This window comes from Octopus sinensis, linkage group LG18 (genome assembly GCF_006345805.1).
Source record: "Octopus sinensis linkage group LG18, ASM634580v1, whole genome shotgun sequence".
Classification (NCBI taxonomy): Eukaryota; Metazoa; Mollusca; class Cephalopoda; order Octopoda; family Octopodidae; genus Octopus; species Octopus sinensis.
In genome coordinates, this window is record NC_043014.1 from 17216880 (window position 1) to 17239814 (window position 22935).

Here is a 22935-nt window from a genome sequence, read left to right on the forward strand (position 1 = left end):
CCATGGAGGAGAATCCAAAATTTTGCAAAAAGTTCCTCATTCGACCATTGTTGTAGGAATATTTCTTGGTTCTTAAGATTCGAATCATTGATATAAAAGCAGGAAGTAGAAATATAATGCTGACAGGAAAATATAGAGTGTGCAGTAGTAGGAGGGATGTAACAAGGATGGCTGTGTGAGAAACCCCACTGAGGATAACTGGTGTGTTTACATCCCCATAACTTAGCGGTTCGGCAAAAGAGACCAATAGAATAAGTACTAGACTTAAAAGAATAAGTCTTGGGCTTGATTTCTTTGACTGAAGGCGGTGCTCCAGCATGGCCGCAGTCAAATGACTGAAACAAGTAAAAGAGTAATTGATCAACTCTGAATGTTTACTTCACAATCATGTGATTCTGGGTTCAGTCCCACTATGTGGCACTTTGAACAAGTGTCTCCTACTATAGCTCTGGGCCATCCAAAGCTTTGTCACTGTATTTGGTAGATAGAAACTGAAAGAAGCCCATCATGTGAATATATATATATGTCCATGTGTTTGCGTTTGTGTCTGTCCTCCACTACCACTTGACAATGGGTGTTAGTTTATTTACAGCCCCATAACTTAGCGGTTCAGCATAAGAGGCCGACTGAATAAGTAGCAGGCACAAAATGAAAAAGTAAGTACTGGGGTTGATTTGTTCGAGTAAATACCATTCAAGGCAAGTGCCCACGCATGACCAAAGCCCAACAACTGAGTCAAGTAAAAGGCTAAGACAAGCTTAGAGTAAAGGGGTTCCAGGATCAAGCATGTAACTATACACCACCTTGTGAGTGTAACGCTCTAGGCACATAAAATTTGCATATATAAATATATGACTTTTACTCTTTTATTTGTTTCAGTCATTTGACTGCAGCCATGCTGGAGCACCTCCTTTAGTCAAACAAATCGACCCCAGGACTTATTCTTTGTAAGCCTAGTACTCATTCTATCAGTCTCTTTTGCTGAACTGATAAGTTCAGCAAAAGCAGCATTGGTTGTCAAGTGATGGTGGAGGGATAAACACAGACACAAATAACAAATACACACACACACACACATACGCAAGATGGGCTTCTTTCAGTTTCCATCTACCAAATCCACGTACAAAGCTTTGGTTGGCCCGAGGCTATAGAAGAAAACACTTACTCAAGGTGCCATACAGTGGGACTGAACCCAGAACCATGTGGTTGGTAAGCAAGCTACTTACCATATAGCCACTGCTGCACCTATAAAGATATATGTCTTTTATCTTTTACTTGTTTCAATCATTAGACTGTGGCCATGCTGGGGCACTGCTTTGAAGAATTTTTAGTTGACTGAATCGATTCTAGTACTTATTCTATCAGTCTGTCTTCATTTTCGTTGTCCACATCGCTGGTGGATGAGTCAAATACAGATGTCGGCTGAAAGAACAGAAAGAAGAACGTTGTCAATATTTAATTGAAAAATCATTATAAAAACACAACTGGCACAATTAATCATTCATAGGTAATGGTGTAGAAGGAAAGGATAAAGAAGAACCACTCTACATTTGCCATTTTCCTTTCTTTCCAAATTTCATGCAGCACACTCACTCTCCACCACAGTATGGGTTAACAAATCCCAAAACATCTCCAACCCAATACTGTCAATTCCATCACATTCAAACAGTGTACACCAGAAATAGTTCTTATTCAGACCTTTTTCTTTTCTTTTTTCAAATATCTACAATCAAGCAAAGGTGTGGCCATGCAGAGTTCAGTCCCACTGCATGGCACCTCAGATACTCGTCTTCTACAATAGCCTGGGTCAACCAAAGCCTTGTGAGTGCATCTCGCAGATGGAAAATGAAAGAAGCTTATCATGTGTGTGTGTGTCACTAGGAGTTAACCATGAAACATCTGTCTGCTAAGAGTCCATCATACATCTATTAACTAAGAGTCCATCAGACACATCTAGTCTCTGGGAGTCCACTACATCTTGTCACAAAAGAGTCCATCATACACAGCCAGCCACCAGAAGTTAATCATACATTTAGTCACTATGGGCTCCTCATACATCTATCTAATAAGAGTCCAAGATACACATCTAGCCACTATGGGTTCCTCATATTTCTATCTACTATGAGTCCAAGATACACATCTAGCCACTGGAGGTCTACCATACATTTATCAACTAAGAGTCCTCCATACATCTAGTCACTATGAACCACTTTTAGCCACTAGGAGCTGTACATGGGAGAGCATTGCCACTAGAATAAGAATAGCCTGGGCAAAGTTCAGAAAGCTTCTACCCCTGCTGGTGACAAAGGGCCTCTCGCTCAGAGTGAAAGGTAGATTGTACGATGCATGTATATGAACTGCAATGCTTCACGGTAGTGAAACATGGGCCGTAACTGCTGAAGACATGCGTAGGCTTGAAAGAAATGAAGCTAGCATGATTCACTGGATGTGTAATGTCATGTACTACGGATGGATGAGGAGAGATGTGTGAAGAAGTGCCACTCCCAAACAGTTCAAGGAATCTGGGGTAGAGGTATACCCAGGAAGACATGTAATGAGGTGGTCAAGCATGACCTTCAAACGTTGGGCCTCACAGAGGCAAAGACAAAAGACTGAAACCTGTGACTGAGAAGACCCAGCAAATAAAGTGAGTTCACAGCTGTAACCTACACCAGTGTCGCATAACCAGCCAACTCAAAAGTACCTTGGATTGTAGGGTGACATGCCATGCTTGAGGAGACCTATTGAGTCAAGTACATCAAAACCAAAATCAAATGCCGGTGGAATGTAAAAAGCACCATCAGAACGTGGCCGATGGCAGCGCTGCATTGACTGGTTTCCGTGCCAGTGGCATGTAAAAAGCACCCACTACACTCTTGGAGTGGTTGGCGTTAGGAAGGGCATCCAGCTATAGAAACACTACCAGATCAGACTGGAGCCTGGTGCAGCCTCCTGGCTTGCCAGACCCCAGTCGAACCGTCCAACCCATGCCAGCATGGAAAAAAGATGTTAAACGATGATGATGATGATGATGACTGATCCAGTTTGCAATTAGTACTATTTTATCAACTCTCTCCACCCCCACCCCAAAAAAAGGATGAATGGTTAAAGCCAACTTGGTGGGGTTTGGACTCTAATAATAACTATCCTTATTTTGACACAAAGCCTGAAATTTGAGGGGTGGAGAGGTTGATTACACTGATCCCAGTGCCCCACTGGTATTTATTTTATTGACCCCACACCCCGCCCCAAACAATGAAAGGCAAAATTGACCTCAGGAGCATTTCATTCCAAACAATAATAATCCTTTCTACTAAAGACACAAGGCCTGGAGTTCGGGGTCAAGGGGCTAATTGATTACATCAACCTCAGTGTTCCACCAGTACTTAATTTATAGATCTTGAAAGGACGAAAGGTAAAGTCAACCTTGACGGAAATTGAACTCAGGGTGTAGCAGCAGACGAAATACCACTAAGCATTTTGCTTGGCATGCTAACGATTCTGCCAGCTCTCCGCTTTACCCCAAACAACAACAACAACAACAACAATAATAATTAAAATACCTTATTTTCACAATTAGCACAAGAACATGAAGGCAAACAGAACGCTGTCTTCTTGAAACATGGGCAAACTTTGGATTTGCATTTACTGAGTAAACACCTGCAACTTTTCAACTGAAAAAGAAAAACAAAAAAAGTTCTAATGAGAAAAATATATCTCCTCACTTCAGAATTTGACAATTATTCCCAATAAGCTTTTATTGCTCCACCCACTTACACTTGATATCTTTTGACCATTCTCTCCACTTACTCCCAATAGCCTTTTACCTCTATCTATTTTCTAATATTTGTGTTTCTCCACCCACTTTTCCCAATAGCTTCCCAACACCATGTCCATATACCCCAACACCCTCTCACTTCTCAACCCACATGCTTTGGATATCTTTTCATTTCTCCACCTATACATTCCTAATACCCTTTCATCTTCCTACCTTTATCATTCTTCGAATTCTCTGCCCTATCACTACTCCTTAATCTCTGCCCTTTTGATATCAAACCCTTTTTTTTCAAGTCATATGTACACATTCTAACCAACTCTAATAACATTGCAAGTTTAACTTGCAAACAATTGCCTAAAAATATTTAATTTCACAGAATATTGCAAACAACACAGTACATACATTCATTTAACCCTTTTGTTACCAAATTTCTGTTGAGATGCTCTGTGTTTCTTTCAATTATTTCAGATATAACAAAGAATTTAGTAAAATAACTTAGTTATTATTAAGCTAGTGTTAGGAACATAAATTGTGACTAAGGTTTGGCGGAAGATTTTAATTCAAAATTTATGGCAACAAGACATTTGTACTACAGAGCCAGAGGCAGTTTCAGCTGGGTTGGTATCGAAAGGGTTAAACGAATATTATTTATCAAGAATAATCCTTTTAATATTACAAAACTCAGTTAGATATCCAGAGAAAATTTTAAATTCCAACAAGAAAATGTCATGAAAGCTGGTACTGGACCCTTTCCCAATACGATAATCTATGGTCGTTTCCCCACAACTCTTGCTGTACGTTGCTAGAACATTTCACTACCAGGAAAGCAATTGTCTAGGATTTCCTCCTTATTCAGACATTAATTTATATCTGTACAGAGCAGAGGTTCTCAAAGAAGGTAATCCCACCTCCAAGGAGGTGCAGTGAGGTAACATAATAAACATACTAAATTCTACCAATAGTAGTAATTATATTATACATAATAAACCTAGTAATGGTTATTAAAATAAAATGAGACCTCATCCGGTACAGGGAAGTCACTAACTTGTATAAAGTAAATTTATAACTTGTGTCTTTATCAATTTTTTGATCCTTTCACTGTTAAAAGCTTATACAATCCACTTTTAGAGTAAGATTATCATCTCTGTTCAGTTAAGTAAGTTGTGATACCTCAAACATCACTTAGATGAGAACTAGGCATAACAACTACTTAAAAAGGAGTGCTAAAAAAAAAGTTAAGAACCAGTGGTCTTGAAGGGTCTGCAAGAGAAAATGGGCACCAAGCGTTCTTTTCTGACTCAAGTAAATTAAAAAGAAAAGAAATACCATTTTCATTATTTTCTCCTCTATCCTTTACACTGTGAAGTGGGGGGGGGGGTAAGGAATGCTTTTAGGTTGTTTCTTAATCTAAACAAAAAGTGAGCCAAGAGAAATAATTGAAGCCAGTAGCATGTATATGTACATTGTAGACAAATATGGGTATATCAAATACCATACAATATAAATTCTTGATTTATTAAAATTCTCTGCTTCTAGAGGATGTGCCACAATTACCAAATAGTAATTTAAGACCAGCACCATGTGAGAAGGGGAGATAATCTAAACTACCAAAACTCCTCCATTTACTAGTATTGGACCTTAAGCATCCATCATTTGTGAAGACTGACTCAAGCCATAATTTCATAAATTATGACAAATGGAAATAAGCATCACATAAAACTGTGTAAATTACAGAAAAAAAAAAAAAAAAAAATCACAAGCATAAAGAATTCCTGACAGAATGTGTGTAATAGCCAGAGTTGATTACAGCCAAATATGAAGTGTAAATTTTGAAAAATTCTAAACTCACAGGTTTTGCTTGTTTCTAGGTCACTTTCATATAAGGTGTGTCGAATTCCATCGAGCTATCAGGGTGATAGTCTGGGTCATTATCTAAAACATCTAGAGTGTCAGGAACAAAAAAGGTCTAAAAAGAAATAGATATACAAAAATAGTCAATAAATATGAAAATTTAAACTTTTATTATCATTATTTGATATATACTTTCCAAATTTAGTCTTTGATAACAAATTTTTTTATTTAATTATCCATCCATAGATAAATACAGATGTAGCTGTGTGATTGAGAAGTTTGCTTCCCAACCAATTTTGGGTTCAACCATACCTTAGGCAAGTGTCTTATAGCCCCAGGCCAACCAAAGCCTTGTGAGTTTATCTCCTAAGACATAAACATGAAGAAATATCAGTGTGTGCAAGTGCCTCTCTTAACATCACATGATTGTTAAAACATTCATTTCCAGTATTGTGCAAAAATATGCCTGGGCTTGGTGAAATATTAGCTTGCTTAGAAAAGGCAAAGGTTTGTGACAGGAAGGGCATCCGGTCATAGAAAAATCTACCACCATAATTCCAGTCCAATTCATGCAACCAAGAGAAAGTGGATGATGACATCTAAATGCTGAAATTTTGTCATCAAAATATCATTTAAAATCTTTAAGCCCCAAAAGACTAAATGACATAGTAAAGTGGCATAAGTCACAGACACCAGTCTTCCTGGGACATAAAAAAATTAACTTCATTTCTAGTACAAAAACATTGCAAGGAGTCTATTTTTTAATTTATCACACAATTCAAATTGTAATTAATATCAGCTAAGTTGAAAAATAAGAAATATTTGAGGAAATATTTAACCCTTAAGCATTTAAACTAGCCATATCCAGCAAAAATATTCTACCTGTTCTAAGTTAAAACTGACCAGATTCAACCTCTCACACGTACCTACAATGTCATTCTAAAAATATACAAACACCATTGAAATCTTGAAGCCATGAAATAATGCATGATTAATTCCAAAACAATGTGAAGAAAGAAGCAATAAATTGGACAAAGGTGGCGAGCTGGCAGAAACGTTAGCACACCGGGTGAAATGCTTAGCGGTATTGCGTCTGTCGTTGCGTTCTGAGTTCAAATTCCGCCGAGGTCGACTTTGCCTTTCATCCTTTCGGGGTCGATAAATTAAGTACCAGTTACGCACTGGGGTCGATGTAATCGACTTAATCCGTTTGTCTGTCCTTGTTTGTCCCCTCTATGTTTAGCCCCTTGTGGGCAATAAAGAAACAAATAAATTGGACAAAGAAATTTGAAAGCTAAATGGTTAAAAGAGAAACAGAAAAAAGAAAAATAACTACTAACATTATGTGCTCCGTGTACACCATTTGGCACTGGGCTCTCTTCTTCCTCTGACCCATTTTGCAGTTGTTTTAGTAAAAACGATATCTGTAATTTAAACAAATTCAAACTTACCATTTGTTAAAAACTGCCACAGACAACATCTACATCTGTCCTCTCTATACCTCAAATCTTTCAACTAGCACAAAGCCATACCATCTTAAATGCCACTCTCCCTATCCCAGTTGAGGAGTTCTTGGCTTGCAGGGTACTAGGTAGTCATGTCAGAGCTTGTACCACATAAAAAGCACCCTGTACACTCTGTAAAGAGTTAGGAAGGATATCCAAACAATGAAAGCGAGCATGGGTTGGATGGTTTGACAGGAGCTGGCAAGACCAAGAGCAACACTTGGTTCCATATTCTGTTTTGGTATGGTTTTATCATCATCATCATCGTTTAACGTCTGGAAAACGGACGTTAAACGATGATGATGATGATGAAACCATACCAAAACAGAATATGGAACCAAGTGTTGCCCTTGGTCTTGCCAGCTGTTGTCAAACCATCCAACCCATGCCAGCACGGAAAATGGATATAAACTGATGATAATGATCAAATACAGGTATGGCCATGTGGTTACAAAGCTCATTTTACCAACCATATGGTTTCAGGTTCAGTACCACTGCACAACACCTCAGTCAAGTGCCTTCTGCTACAGCCCCAGACTGAACGATGCTCTGGGAGTCAGAAATTGCTAAGAAGCCTATCATGTGTGCTCACCCACACTGCTTGACACAATCAGTGTTTGTTTCCCCCATACTGTGATACACACCAGATTCTAAGTGGGTAGATTGACCTGTTAAAAATAACAGCCACATGTCCCAAAAGAAAAGACTCATTGAGTTATGTAGTCCTACATACAAAATGATAAGGTTCAGAAACGGTGTTATAGATTACGCCTAATCGAAAACGATCACAGCCACATCATCCAAACAGACCATACGAGCTTAGCTGCTCGTATATATATATATATATATATATATAATCGTTTTCGATTAGGCATAATCTATAACAACATTTCTCAACCTTATCATTTTGGGTCCCCTGCTATATGAACATTTCCTGACCCCACCCTGTCAGAAAACAGCTTCTAAATAACTGGTTGTTTTTATGGCGAAAGAAAGAGGGGGAATTCCATTAGAAAAGTTTTAATCAATTTTCTCAGTAAGTATGGGGACTAGGAAAAAAATACAAACTGCATTCCAATCTATGCACCTGTCCCCACATGTGAGCCATTTTTCACGCGAATCCACCAAGCCGTTTGGCTGTGAACCTCAAGACAAGAAAGAATACAACGATTGCCCATGTCCAATTTATATTATAGATAACATGGCTGTGTGGTTAAGAAGTACACTTCTCAAACACGTGATTTTAAGTTCAGTCCCATTGGGTGGCACCATGGGCAAGCATCATCTGGACCATCCAATGCCTTGTAAGTGGCCTAGATACACAGAAGCTGAAACGTGTGTTAGAATGTATGCCTGTACAAACATGTATGCTCGTATCTCCTTGACTTGATATTGCATGTTAATCATAAATGCTTGTTGTTGTTTCACATAGCAGCATGTTTCATTTCCAATATTCTGCAAGAACATGATTGGCCATGGATAGATATAATACCTTATTTGAAAACAGGTGAGAGTTGGCAACACCAAAGGGCGTCTGGCTGTAGAAAATCTGCCTAAACTAAACTTCGTCCAACTCATAAGAACGAAAAAGTGAACAATAAAACAATGATGATGATGACGATGATGTAATAACAATGAGTTTAAGTTTGTGCTTTTTCTTTTTTAATTTATCTAGTTTCAGCTCATGAGCTGTGGCCATGCTGGGGCACCAACATTTGTGCACACATACATATGTAAGTACTTACATGTGTTTTCGGATTAATAATTTAAAAGTTACCTTGCTTTCATATTTCTGCTGCAAGTCCACAAGATTTGATTCATACTGATTTTGTAATGATTTCACTTTCATTTCACTTGAGTCTTTCTCTTTGATAGCTTCCACATAATTATTTTTAAGGTCTTTTACAGTAGACTTGTCATTATTGTGGTCAATCCGTTCTTTGATACTCTGCATGAAAGAGATTTAATTAATGTGACTGCATGAGAATATGAAAAATTACAAGACATTAATTCACCTGCAAGTGACATTGCAATAAATAAATAAATAAATAAAAAACCAACAGTCGAGTGGACTGTGTTAAAATCTGTCTTAAAGGAACTGAAAACTTGAAGTTAGATGGAAAATTATTGCCATTCTAGCTATATATAAATATTTACTTCAATAAGAAGCATGTTTTGTAGAGAACTACTAAATTGTGAGTGAATATATATATATAGAGATAAATAAATAAATGGAGTTAAATGCAGATGTTATTAAAATCATTAAAGATTTCAATAACACCTGCATTTAACTCCATTTATTTATTTATCTATGTTATATAAAAACATTTCACCAAAACCTGGAGTTTCTACCTTTATAAGTAGGCTGTTATATCCTTGGTACTTGTGTGAATTTTTGCTACCCTGGTAACTGTTTATTTATTTTTCCCATGTTATTTGTAAACAGTGAAAAAATACACATACATTTATTTATATATATGGCATGTTAAGCACACCATTCAAGTGTGATCATTACCGCGTCGCCTTACTAGCACTTGTGCTGGTGGCATGTGAAATATTTGAGCGAGGTCGTCGCCACTACCGCTGGACTGGTTCCTGTGCAGGTGGCACGTAAAAAGCACCATTTGGGTGTGGCCATTGCCAGTACCACCAAACTGGCCCTCATGCCGGTGACACGTAAAAGCACCCACTACACTCTCAGAGTGTTGATGATGATGATATATATCCCCTTTTAACTTTTTAGCATTTACATTGGCTACATCCAGCTCAAATATTCCACCTATTTTATGTGGAGGATCAGATCCAACTCATATAGCCTGCTTATTTTATGCTCAGATCTGGCATATCACACCAACCTTACAGTGCCATTTCCAACACCAAACAAATACATGATTGATTTAACACAATGTGGATAAATAAGCGTCACATTGGACAGAATAATCTGAAATCTTAACGGTTGAGATAAGAAAAATATAAAAATCTTATCTTCTCAATTAAAAAGTTCAAAAGAACTTTAGAATCGTTGATGCTACGGATTGTTTCAACACATCCTTTGAATTTATCTAAAAGAAAGAATTTGTCAAGATTTTAGAGAAAAGGTAAAATATTAATGTCTGCAATAAATATATGTAAGAAAAATTAAATTTATAGAAAGAAAAAATTATGACTGGAATAACAAAAAAATAAAAGAAATCAGAATTAATTCTTACCATTTTCTGCCTCTTGGATTTCTGATTGAAGAGTGGCAATTTGAACATTTCTATAATATATGCGAAATAGTATTGAAAATAGCAATAAGTTTAAGAATATAAAGGAATTTAGATTCATATTACATATCCACAGAATTATGTATAAGCAGGCATGGCTGTGTGGTAAGAAGCTTGCTTCCAAACCACATGGTTCTGGGTTCAGACCCACTGTGTGGCACCTTGGGCAAGTGTCTTATACTATAGCCTTAGGCCAACCAAAGCCTTGTGAATGGATTTGGTAGACGGAAACTGAAAGAAGCCCGTCGTATATATATATATGTATATCTACATGCATGTTTTGTCTCCTCACCCCACTCCACAACTGGTGTTTGTGTTTACACCTTTGTAACTTAGCAGTTCAGCCAAAGAGACCAATAGAATAAGTACCAGGTTTTAAAAACAAAAAAGTACTGGGGTTGATACAGTTCAATGTGGTGCCCCAGCAACAAGATTTTTTAAAAAGGCATCAATTTCTGACAGAATATTGGAGAATGACACTGCTTATTTTGACGGTAGCCCTCATTCACAACTACCAAACAATGTCAAAACAAGGACACACAAACACAATGGTGCATTCCAGAAGTTTTGAGATTTTTTCAGGAGCGACAATTGTAACTATATTGCATTATTGAATTTCTGTATATCATTATGATACATCTAATAAGCTGACCTGCCACCAACTTTTTTTTTTTTATTATTCCAGATTGAAGGAGATGGCTGTAGCAGTATTTTGAACACACCCTACAAAACACTGCTGACTGGTTTGCAGAATACAGTTGAGACATGACCATTTGGAAGCTTACCATGCTTTGTGTTAAAACTAGGCAAAAATGCTACAGAAAATTATGAAATGCTCCAGACTGGTCATGGATTAACATGTGTGAACTGAGCATTTGCTTTTTGCTGGCACAAGTGCATCAAAGCTCTTTAAGGTGAGGAACAATGACAAGAAGCATATAGTTTGGAATTGGTGTAGCAAGTGAACACAGGACTATTCATGAAGATCTGAACGCGAGTAAAATTTGTGCAAAGCTTGTTCTTGAGGTGCACACTGATGAACAGAAGGAATAAAGCATTGGTGACAGCAGGGAGATGGTTGAGCTCATTACCTCCAAACGAAGAGCACTTGAGTCTCAGGTGAGCTGTGACGAAATCTGGATCTACTGCTATGATCCAGCGACCAAGAGGCACAGTGCCCAATGGAAGGCCAGAGAAAGCAAGTCCACCAGGAAGCTTGTTATGATCCCTGCTTTTCAAAAGCAACAGCATCATCTACATCCACTAGGTTTCCTCAACAAAAAGTGCCTTGTGGTGGTTTGGCGGGATTTAGGAAGAGATTTTGTTGCAAAATGCCAGAGCACTTTCCATCAGGACAATGCACCAGTCCATAATTCTATCCTGGCAGAGATGGACATCAAAACTGTCCCTCGCTCTCCGTGCAACCCAGACCTTGCTCCCTGTGACTTTTGGTTGTTCCCCAAACTGGAGGAAGCTGCAACAAGGGTCCTGACATCTTCACCCTGAAGTCCTACACAAAGAGGCTGGAGAGTTGCAAGAGCATTGAAGGGAGATGATACTACTTTGAAGGAGAATAGTGTTTTGTATTTCTTTGAAATTAATAAGTGTCCCTCCTGAAAAAGTCTCAAAAATTCTGGAATGCACCTCGTAGTTAGTTTACTAAATTCTTCATCGGTTTTGAAAACAAAATGGAATGAAAACAATACATTTTAACAGAAATATAGTAACATTAGCATTCAGAAAATTAACATACAAACACAAACCTGTCATTAATTTCATCAGTTAACTTTATGATACTAATGTTCACCTCCTTTGGACTGCCATCACCATCAGTTGTTATACGTTTCTGAAAATGGAATTCATTAAAATTTTTTTTTTAATTTTTACATAAGGTGCAGCTTGGCTGTGTGGTAAGAAGTTTAATTCCCAACTACAGGATTTGGAGTTCAGTGCCACTGCGTGCCATCTTATGCAAGTTTCATCTATAGCCATGAACTGATGCATTGAGTGAATTTGGCAGATGCAGACTGAATAACCCCCATCATATTAGCGTGTGTGTGCATCTTTGTATTTGTCTCACCACTACTACTTGACAACCAGTACTGGTTTGTTTACATCCCCATAACTTAGCAGTTCGACCTAAGTGACTGACAGAATAACAGGCTTAAAAAAAAAAAAAAAAGCACTGGGATTACTTCATTCAACTTAAACCCTTTGAAACAGTGCCCAAGCATGGCCGCATCCCAGAGTGTGAAACAAGTAAAAGAATAAAAGAAAGAATCACTGAGACAAGTGGAGAAGTTTAAGTATCTCAAGAATACAGGGAAACATGAAGCTGAATGGGATGCTAGAATTGCAGGTGTTGGCACAATAATGTGCCAGTTCCAGTGTCTGATCCTCCGAAGGGAAGAAACTGGTTAAAAGAATACAAAGTAGCCAAACTCACTACTTTCATTTTGGTTTCCATGCCTAACCTCCCCTATGGTCATGAATGCCAGGTAATGACCAAAAAGAGTAGAATTGTGAATGCAATTAGCTGAAATGGGATTCTTCCAAACATTACTCTTCAGAGTAAAGTTACTTGACAAGATGCATAACTCAAGGGTTCAGGGAGTCTCTCCCTCCTTCCCTCCAGGCTGAGCTGTTGCTTCTCTACATTGGGAGGTCACAGCTCTGGCACCATGGACATCATCATCGTTTAATGTCTGCTTTCCATGCTGGCATAGGTTGGACGGTTTGACTGGTGACTGGCAAGCCAAGAGGCTGCACCAGGCTCCAATCTGATCTGGCAAAGTTTCTACAGCTGGATGCCTTTCCTAACACCAACCACTCCATGAGTGTAGTGGGTGCTTTTTACGTGCCACCAGCATGGGAGCCAGTCAGGTGGCACTGGCAATGGCCACGCTCAAATGGTGCTTCTAACATGTCACCAGCACGAAGTGAATGTTACAAGAAAGAATCCCAAGATGGATTCTTCAAGCCATGCCAATTGGCAGGGGACCTATGGGTAGACCAAAGAATGAGTTGGTTGAATAGCATCCAATGCCAGTTCATCATATTTGGTAATCCTGCTGAAGCATGTTATTTTGGTTACTTCTGATAGGACCCTATGGAAGGGATGCCTGAGGACTCTATCTCCAAGATTCTTCTAGAAATAGCAAGTGGAGAAGATGAATGAATGATTGTTCTACATATTTTAGCAACACTAACAACTTTTCATGAAATGCTAGATGGGATCACTTCATTTAAATTTCTCATTCTCTTCCATACAGACCTTTATACCTTAAATTCCTTAATATAAATTTTAAACTTTATAAGTAAAATTATAAACAAAAAACACCAACCTTTGTAGGTGGATCTGAATTTTTCAAGCGCCTCAACTCCAAAGACAAAGTTTTTCGGTCTTCAACCAAATTCTTTAAGTGGTATTTTGCTTCCTGGACTCGAACTTTCACTTCCAATTCTTGTTCCAATAGTGTCTAACATTATATAAACATAATTATATGTATTACTTTCTTGTCAAAAACATTTATGCATAGACATCATCATAAAGGAAATGATCCTGAGGTAACTCCTGATTTATAATGCTTTTTATTGGTTTATATATTTAGTTATCATTGAAACAATTACAAAAAAAAATAGCTTTTACAATTCTAAGTAGTTACACCCAAACTTAGTAACGATTGTAAGAAGTTACACTTTGTTTTGTCAATATAATCAAATTCTCTACTAGATGTGTGTGTGTATGTAAAGAAGAAAAGTGTATGTTGGTAGAAAACTTCACTATAGGTGGAAACTATTGGTATTAAACAAGAACATGGGTGTTTAATAACCCTTAAATTCTTAACATTTTTCTCTGTCATGTTTGATACAATAATCATGTAAAGCCTTTAGTAATACAAACATTTTATCTTTTTTTCTTGTTTTTGTTACTCAATCGTATAGATAAAAACACATCAGAGATTGGAAAAAGACATTTCTTAAAGTATACATAAAAGAAGAGATTATATATGCAATCATAGAGGAACAAAGATAATAATGATCATCCTACAAGTTATACATTAAAAAATGAAACAAGAAACAAAAAAAAATTATAACTGGATATTAAATAGTTAATCCTTAAGCATTTAAATGAGCCAGATTGAATATTTTACCTGTTTTATTGTCAAACTGGCCAGATCTATCCTCTCACACCCACCCTACAATGTCATTCTAAATATAAACAATTGCATCACTGAAATCTCAAGGCTACGAGATAACACATGACTAATTCAAAACAATGTCAATAAATAAGTATTAAATTTGACAGAGTAATCTAAATGCGAAAAGGCTTTTTGTTGTATTCTTATACTCAAATTTAGCCACACCCACTTTAACTGCTAGAACAAGCGACAAAATCACCAACAAATCACAAATATCGATAGGTTAAAAAAAAAACAAAAACTCCAAATGATATGGTTCACAGTTAGAATTCCTTTCATCATCCATTTATTCAATCAAGGTTGACTCGGGGTTAAATATCAAAGTTCCTTTCACAATCAGGAGAGGAACTAAATTACTGAAATTCCTTTTACATTCATACAAAATTCAACAAAAACAAAACCCATCATGCCTTTAATTTTGTTGCATTTGCACTAGCGTCATATCTTTCAAAATTATTGTTGCGATCATTCCTGACAAGAGCTTGCTTCTTTAATGCCTCTTTTAATCTTTTGTTTGCAACTGCAGCCTACATAGGATAAGTATTTTACAAAATAAGAATTGTATCATCTTATCTTGTCTTGGTTGTGTGCTAAGAAGTCTCGTTTCCTACCACATGGTCTTGGGTTCTGTGTGGCACTTTGGGCAAGTGTCTTCTATTATAATGCCAGGTAACCAAAGCCTTGTGAGGCAGATCTAGTAGGTGGAGACTGAAAGAAGCCCACATTGTGTGTGTGTGTGTGTGTTATCTTCAACCATTGCTTGAAAACTGGTATTGGTTTGTTCATGCCTCCACAATTTAGCACCTTAGCTAGTCTAATGGAGAAGTACCAGACTTTAAAAATAAGTCAGGAGGTGGGGGGGGGTAAATTAGTTTAACTAAAAGCTTTCAATGCAGTGCCTCAGCATGGCTACAGTCCAATGACTGAAACAAGTAAAAAAATTTTTAAAAAGTACAATTCTATTTTTGTAAAATACTATTCATATGTTAATCTCATAGTCGTGCACATTAGAACAAAAAAACAAAAAAATGAAGGAAAATTTATGAAGAATAAGTCAGAAACCTCTTCAGATTTCCTTTTAAGTATGGCCTGCTGCTTTTCTTGAGCTCTTTGTAGCTTTTGGATTTCAAATTGTCTTTTTCGGTCCTATATAAATAGAAGATAAAATAGTATAGATTTTTTTAAATAATTAAAAATATTAAATAGATTAAATAATATTAAACAAATACGGATCTAAAATTTCCAAGTTACATGCAATAAGCTGTATTATTCACACAATAGAAAAAGAACAAAAATAAGAAGAGTAAAAAAAAAATCTTACATTCTGTAGAAGCTTGTTAACTTCCACATCTTTTTTCATTTTCCAACTACGGTAAACGCCAGCTTCTTTCTTCATTTTCTTTATGAGATTAACTCGGTTGGTTTTCAGGATCTAAGAAATAGAACCACAAAACTATAATGGGGGGACATTTATTATTACTTGTGAGAATTTCTTATTTGTAAGCATATGGCAATCTTGTAGGTAAGTAATGGTATGTATCTGTCATTTCCAACAATAGAAAAGACAAGATGTGTAAAGCAGATTGTATGATGCCTGTGTACATACAGCTATGTTACATGGCAGTGACACATGGGCTTTGACTACAGAGGACTTGTGAAGGATTGAAAGAAATGAATCTAGTATGCTCCACTGGATGGGTAATGTCAGTGTGCACACACACAACAGAGTGTAAATGATTTAAGAGGAAAACTGGGTATGAGAGGCATCAGATGTGGTGGGCAAGAGAGAAGACTGTGCTGGTTTAGTCATGTGATGTGTGTGGATGAAGACAGCTATGTAAAGAAGTACTGAGTTCTAATTGTGGAGGGTACTTGTTGAAGGGGTAGAACCAAGAAGATGTGGAGAGAAGTAGTGAGAAAGGATCTTTGGATGCTAGGCCTCATTGTGGAAATGAAAAGGGACCAAGCGATGTGGTGATTTGCTGTACCTGGATAAGACATGTCAAGCTAAGTAAAATTGCTGTTTCCCACAGGTTTTCAGTCGTGCCAGTTCTATGTTGCAACACCCATGCCAGTGGCACATAAAAAGCATCCAACTCACTCTACAAAGTGGTTGGCATTAGGAAGGACAGCATCCAGCTGTAGAAACCTTGCCACAATAGACTGTTGAAGTTTGGACAGCTCTCTGTCAAACCATCAAACCCATGCCAGCACAGAGAGTGGACATTAAACGATGATGATGACCTAGCCAGAACTGATTTGAGCCACTTCAGGTGGTCTTTACACATATGAGATTTCTTTCATTCAGATCTCAGTGAGTCAAGTTAAGGCAGACTAAAAATGTCCAAGACAACTGGGTGCTGGGGTTGGAATGAGAGTGAACGATGCAAGAATCAAAAGCTTTAATGGAGCTTTGCTCCAAGTTTAACCTCTTTAGTATTTAAATTGGCCACATCCTGCCTCTCATACCTATCCTACAATATCATTCTAAAACTAAACAATTACACATCATTGAAATCTCAAAGCTATGAGTTAATAAATGATTAATTCAAAACAATGTCAATAAGTAAGCATTACTTTTGACCAGGGCAGTGGAGTTGGAATTGGTAAAACTACACTGACTCTGACCCACGATGTTTTTATTCTTTATGCTTTATGAGATATGTTAATTAATTACACTTAATTACATAAAGAGGAGTCAGAGTCAAAGTTTTTTTGTTTCCACTCCACAGCCCTGCTTTTGACAGAATAATTTGAATGTTAGAGCTCAAGCAAGTCCTTGAAATTTGATTATCAATGACCAACAGGAAAAGAAATATCAGTAAACCCTTTAGCATTTAAACTGGTCAAAATATTTTACCTGTTTTAGATTCAAACTGGCCAGATCCTACTTCTCACACCCAGCCTACAATGTTATACTAAAACTAAATCACATCATTGAAATCTCAAAGCTATGAGGTAATATAGGTTTAATTTAAAACAATGTGAATAAATAAGTATCATATTTGACAGAGTAATCTGTGAATGCTGAACTGTTAATGGTTGTTGATGCTTGTTGAATTCATCTACTCTTGTAGTTTATTTCTTTTCCTTTCTTCTCTATTTCCAGACTATGTGAGTTTATTTGTCAATGGTTCAACAATGAAGAAGACAGCATTTGCTTATATTTATATTGTAATTACTATATTAACTTTCTATGTCATATGTTAACAACTGCAAAATAATATTTCATTAGTCAACATGCAAGACTACTACATAGATAAACCAACAAAATAAGAGGATTAGAATTATATAAGGTCTAACACTTTCATTACTATATTTCTAACCAAAATACACTACTTATGTCTTTCAATTAAATTCTACAAAACTGACTGTAGACTGGTTTCACAAAAACAACAAAATTTATTTATATATTAACATATTAATATGAATTTTGGAATGCAGTTTAACAAATGGTCCTTGACCTAACTTATTTCATAACTTTTGTCTCAAAGTAAATCTAATTACAGGTAAATTCAACAAAATCTAAAATTATTTAAATGTTTAATTATCACCACAGAAAAGGAGTTATTAGCTGATATTCTATTGGGCATACAATAATTAAAAGTGGTACTCTATCAATTATGATGACAAGGGTTCCAGTTGATCCGAACAATGGAAGAGCCTGCTCATGAAAGTAATGTGCAAGTGGCTGAGTACTCCACAGACATGTGTACCCTTAACATAATTCTCAGGGAGATTCAGCATGACACAGAGTGTGATGAGGCTGGGCCTTTGAAATACAGGTACAACAGAAACAGGAAGAGTGACAGGACGCTGAGTACAGCAAGGTTCACGACCACCCCCTGCCAGAGCCTCATGGAGCTTTAGGTGTTTTTGCTCAATAAACACTCACAACGTCTGGTCTGGGAACTGAAACAGTGATCCTACGACTGCGAGTCAGCTGCCCTAACCACTGGGCCATTGCACCTCCACATACAATAATATAGAAGAATTGCACACATTATTGGATTATCTATCAATTTGTAATCCTGATTAGCTTTGTTATGCCCCATAATAATGTAAATAGCAGACATGCTTGGATTTCCTCTTTGTGTATGTTCTGCATAATGGTTCATGTCTGCAGTAATCAATTCAAACAAAATAAAAGGAAAAAATTTATAAAATCTCCTGGTTTAGTATTTTTGGAAATCATCATTGTTTAACGTCTGCTTTCCATGCTGGCATGGGTTGGACAGTTTGACTGAGGTCTGGAGAGCCCATGGCTGCACAAGGCTCCAATCTGATCTGCCCTTCCTAACACCAACCACTCTGAGAGTGTATGGGTGCTTTTACATGCCACCGGCACAAGGGCCAGTCAGGCAGTTCTGGTGACAGCCGTGCTAAAATGGTGTTTTTTATGTGCCACTGGCACAGGAGCCAATCCAGTGACACTTGGCAACGACCTCACTCAAATGTTGTTTTTCACATGCCAGTAAGGCAACGCTGGTAACGATCATACTCGAATAGTGCTTTTTATGTACCACAGGCACAGGAGCCAGTCAGTGGCAATGATCACACTCGGATGGTGCTTTTAATGTTCCAATGGCATGGGTGCCATATATATATATATATATTTGATAATAATATCAACAAGGATATATGCCACTACAGATTTTTCCATTGTAGTCTTTAAGTTTCTTGCTAGAATCAGCAACTGTTTTAAAATTTTTTTTTTTTTTATTAACCTCTAAAGGATGAAAAATTAGCAAGAGAAGCAGTTTCCAGTCTTATACCATCTAGGGTATGAATTTATTTTCCTTGTTGCTACTGGAGCTTTTGGAAATCAAAACAATCCAATATATAGTCACACAGGTGATTTTTATATTTGCTGTATATTTTGCTAGATTTTTCCAGGACTTCTGAGAATCCTTAAAATTCAGATTTACTGCTAATCAAAATGAAATTGGTGTCCTTTTCTAATCCACAATAAAAAATTTCAGAAAATCAATGTGAAAAAAAAATTTGCAAAAACTGTTGGAGACTGTAACTGAGTTGTTTATGTGGTGAAATTACACATTTTCACAAGAATACTAATGACTTTAGTACTGAGAATTCCATTTAAAGTTTTGGGCAATTGGTAACAAAAAGGAACAAGAAAATTAGAGGGAATCATTTTTTGTCACAACTGATGTGAGGATCAAAGCTGAAGCTTTAATACTTCGTAAACTGTGTATGTATGCATGTACATGAATAAAATACAATAAAAGAATACAATAAAATATAACAACAGGAGTGGCTCTGTGGTTAGTAGCTTGCTAACCAACCACATGGTTCTGGGTTCAGTCCCACTGCGTGGCATCTTGGGCAAGTGTCTTCTGCTATAGCCCCGGGCCGACCAATGCCTTGTGAGTGGATTTGGTAGACGGAAACTGAAAAAAGCCTGTCGTATATATGTATATATATATATGTGTGTGTATATGTGTTTGTGTGTCTGTGTTTGTCCCCCTAGCATTGCTTGACAACCGATGCTGGTGCGTTTATGTCCCCGTCACTTAGCGGTTCGGCAAAAGAGACCGATAGAATAAGTACTGGGCTTACAAAGAATAAGTCCCGAGGTCGATTTGCTCGACTAAAGGCGGTGCTCCAGCATGGCCGCAGTCAAATGACTGAAACAAGTAAAAGAGTATATATGTGTGTGTGTATGTGTGTGTGCGTGTGTGTGAGCGTCTGTGTGTGTGTGTTTGTGTAGCATAGATAAGTAGGTAGATATGAATGTGCATTACTCGTTTTGATATAGCTCTAGAAATTATATGACTTCTTCACGGTGTAAATATTTTGTTTACTGCCAGCCAATGAAAATGATATTGGAGGTTGTGATACTGTCGTCTGCTTTGAAGTTTTGAAGAAAGAATTCAATTTCTCCGGGGCAATGTCGCGAGACGGGCAATTATATACTCATAGTCTCTCACACACACACACACGTACACACACACACACCTACACGTGAATAGGTATTTGTTGGCGAATGTATATTTATGCACATATGAGCTTGCGCGTTCATCTATGTTTATCTGTGACTGTATTCACGCACAATATGCGTAAGAAAAAAAATAACATATATACACACATATGTATACATTCATAATCATGGATGTGTTCATAACGTACACACACACTTATACACGCACGCACACACACACACATATATATAAATATAAATATAGATATGTGTGTATATATGTATATATATGTATATATTAATTATAATAAATGGTTAATTGCAACAAGTTGCTCAAAACCACATACCGAACATATTAGAAATAGCAGCCAAATTGATCACTATTTCTCCTACTAATAAAAAAAAAAATTTTTTAAAGTCTCCACAAACAAACAGAATTTGTAACTTGTATATGGTAAAAAGAAAGAAAATAACGAAATCCCAAGGAGAAATAGTGATCAATTTGGCTGCTATTTCTAATATTTTCGGTATGTGGTTTTGAGCAACTTGTTGCAATTAACCCTTTATTATAATTAATATAATCCTTACCAAATATGGTCTTTTCCATACCGATAAATCTACTAGGTGAAATTTATTAATTTTATTAAATTAATTATATTTCACCCTTTTTGCGTGTGCGTATTTGTTTGTATCGAGTTTTGTACGTATGTATATGTATGTGTGAGTGTGTATATGGTTATGTTTGTGGGTGTGTGTATATATGTATGTGTATTTGTGTGTATTGTGTAAGGGGTTGTATCTTTATATTTATACTTGTATGTATGGATTTTATTTATCATGATTATTTTAATAAGAATTTTTGTATGTAGGTATGGGTGTGTATGTATGTGTGCGTGTGTACAAGTGTAAGTGTAGATGTGGGAGTGTATGAGTGCTATGTAATTGGGTGTGATTATTTATGCACTTGTATACATGTAAGTTTTGAATGTGCGTGTGATTGCACCCGTCTGCGTGTACACACTCATTTAATATGAGTTTTCGTTTATCATGGTCGTTTTATTAAAGATTGTTTGTATCGAGTTTTGTACGTATGTATATGTATGTGTGAGTGTGTATATGGTTATGTTTGTGGGTGTGTGTATATATGTGTGTGTATTTGTGTGTATTGTGTTAGGGGTTGTATCATTATATTTATACTTGTATGTATGGATTTCATTTCCATTCATAATTTTTTTAAAACGTTTGATATCCACGTGCAAAGAATTGTTCAGTTTTCTTTTGAGTGTTTATGTATGTGTGAATGTGTGTGTGGGTGTGTGTGATTGTTTGCGTAATTTATTTATCTGTATGGGTGCGGGTGTTTATATATTGGTATATATCGTGTTCTGTATGTATGTGTATGTATATGTATGTGTGAGCGGGTATATGTATATTGTTTATGAATGAGTGTTGTATGTGTGTGTGAGGAAGTATGAATAATAATGTGTTGAGTGTATGAGCATGTGTGTGTATATATAGTTTATTTTTTGTTTTTTGTTTTTTGTTTTTTGCTTGTTGTTTTTTGGTTTTTGTACATCTTTAAATATGAGAACTTTAATAATAGGTTTTTTTATATTCAATTGTTTATAGGGTTTATTTTAGATTATTTTAGATTATATATTGATTATATTTTAAAATATTGATATTTTTAGATCAAAAATCCACCTGAAGAATGTCAGTAGAAGACAGGAAACAATTGTAGTGGCGGTTTATTTAATTTATATTAAAATTTTATGTATTGATTAAGTCTTTCCTTGTTTGATTTTAAAATAGTGGTTTTGTCTCGAATTATATTATATATGTATGTATATATATATATGTATGTATATATATATATATCATCATCGTCGTTTAACGTCCGTTCTCCATGCTAGCATGGGTTGGACGGTTCGACCGGGGTTCTGGGAAGCCAGAAGGCTGCACCAGGCTCCAGTCTAATTTGGCAATGTTTCTACAGCTGGATGCCCTTCCTAACGCCAACCACTCCGTGAGTGTAGTGGGTGCTTTTTACGTGCCACCTGCACAGGTGCCAGGCGGGGCTGGCAACGGCCACGGTCAGATTGGTGTATTTTATGTGCCACCGGCACGGAAGCCAGTCGAGGCGGTGCTGGCATCGGCCACGAGTCGGATAGTGCTTTTTACGTACCACCAGACCAGGGATCCTGGCTGGTTCAATTCGATTTCGATTTCGCTTGCCCCAACATGTCTTCACAAGCAAAGGGGGTTGGCAAGGGTGCCTGTCGTACGGTCGCATTGGAGTATTTTACGTGCCACGGCCACGAGTCGGATAGTGCTTTTTACGTACCACCAGACCAGGGATCCTGGCTGGTTCAATTCGATTTCGATTTCGCTT

At 36.9% G+C, this 22935-nt stretch overlaps 2 protein-coding genes and 1 long non-coding RNA gene across 3 annotated transcripts in view; 1 reads left to right on the top strand and 2 right to left on the bottom strand.

Moving 5' to 3' along the window:
* Positions 1 to 1254: 1254 nt before the first annotated feature.
* Positions 1255 to 8955, bottom strand: LOC118766920. The gene is made up of 5 exons (XR_005002827.1): positions 8912 to 8955; positions 6970 to 7053; positions 5628 to 5744; positions 3564 to 3674; positions 1255 to 1422 (listed from the first exon to the last, which is right to left on the bottom strand). It is a non-coding gene; the product is annotated as an uncharacterized LOC118766920 (long non-coding RNA).
* Positions 8956 to 10083: 1128 nt separating this feature from the next.
* LOC118767050 (chromosome-associated kinesin KIF4B-like) lies at positions 10084 to 16048 on the bottom strand. Its single transcript, XM_036510997.1, has 7 exons — positions 15924 to 16048; positions 15665 to 15748; positions 15013 to 15129; positions 13745 to 13879; positions 12164 to 12246; positions 10344 to 10393; positions 10084 to 10196 (listed from the first exon to the last, which is right to left on the bottom strand). The coding sequence occupies exons 1-7, from the start codon at positions 15996 to 15998 to the stop codon at positions 10084 to 10086; spliced, it is 657 nt and encodes a 218-aa protein (XP_036366890.1). The 5' UTR covers positions 15999 to 16048.
* A 938-nt stretch (positions 16049 to 16986) lies between these two features.
* Positions 16987 to 22935, top strand: part of LOC118767051 — an 88006-nt gene continuing 82057 nt past the window's right edge. The window contains exons 1-3 of the mRNA XM_036510998.1: positions 16987 to 17038; positions 17712 to 17776; positions 19338 to 19385. Coding sequence (XP_036366891.1) covers positions 16987 to 17038; positions 17712 to 17776; positions 19338 to 19385 — 165 coding nt within the window. The remainder of the gene's footprint in view (positions 17039 to 17711; positions 17777 to 19337; positions 19386 to 22935) is intronic.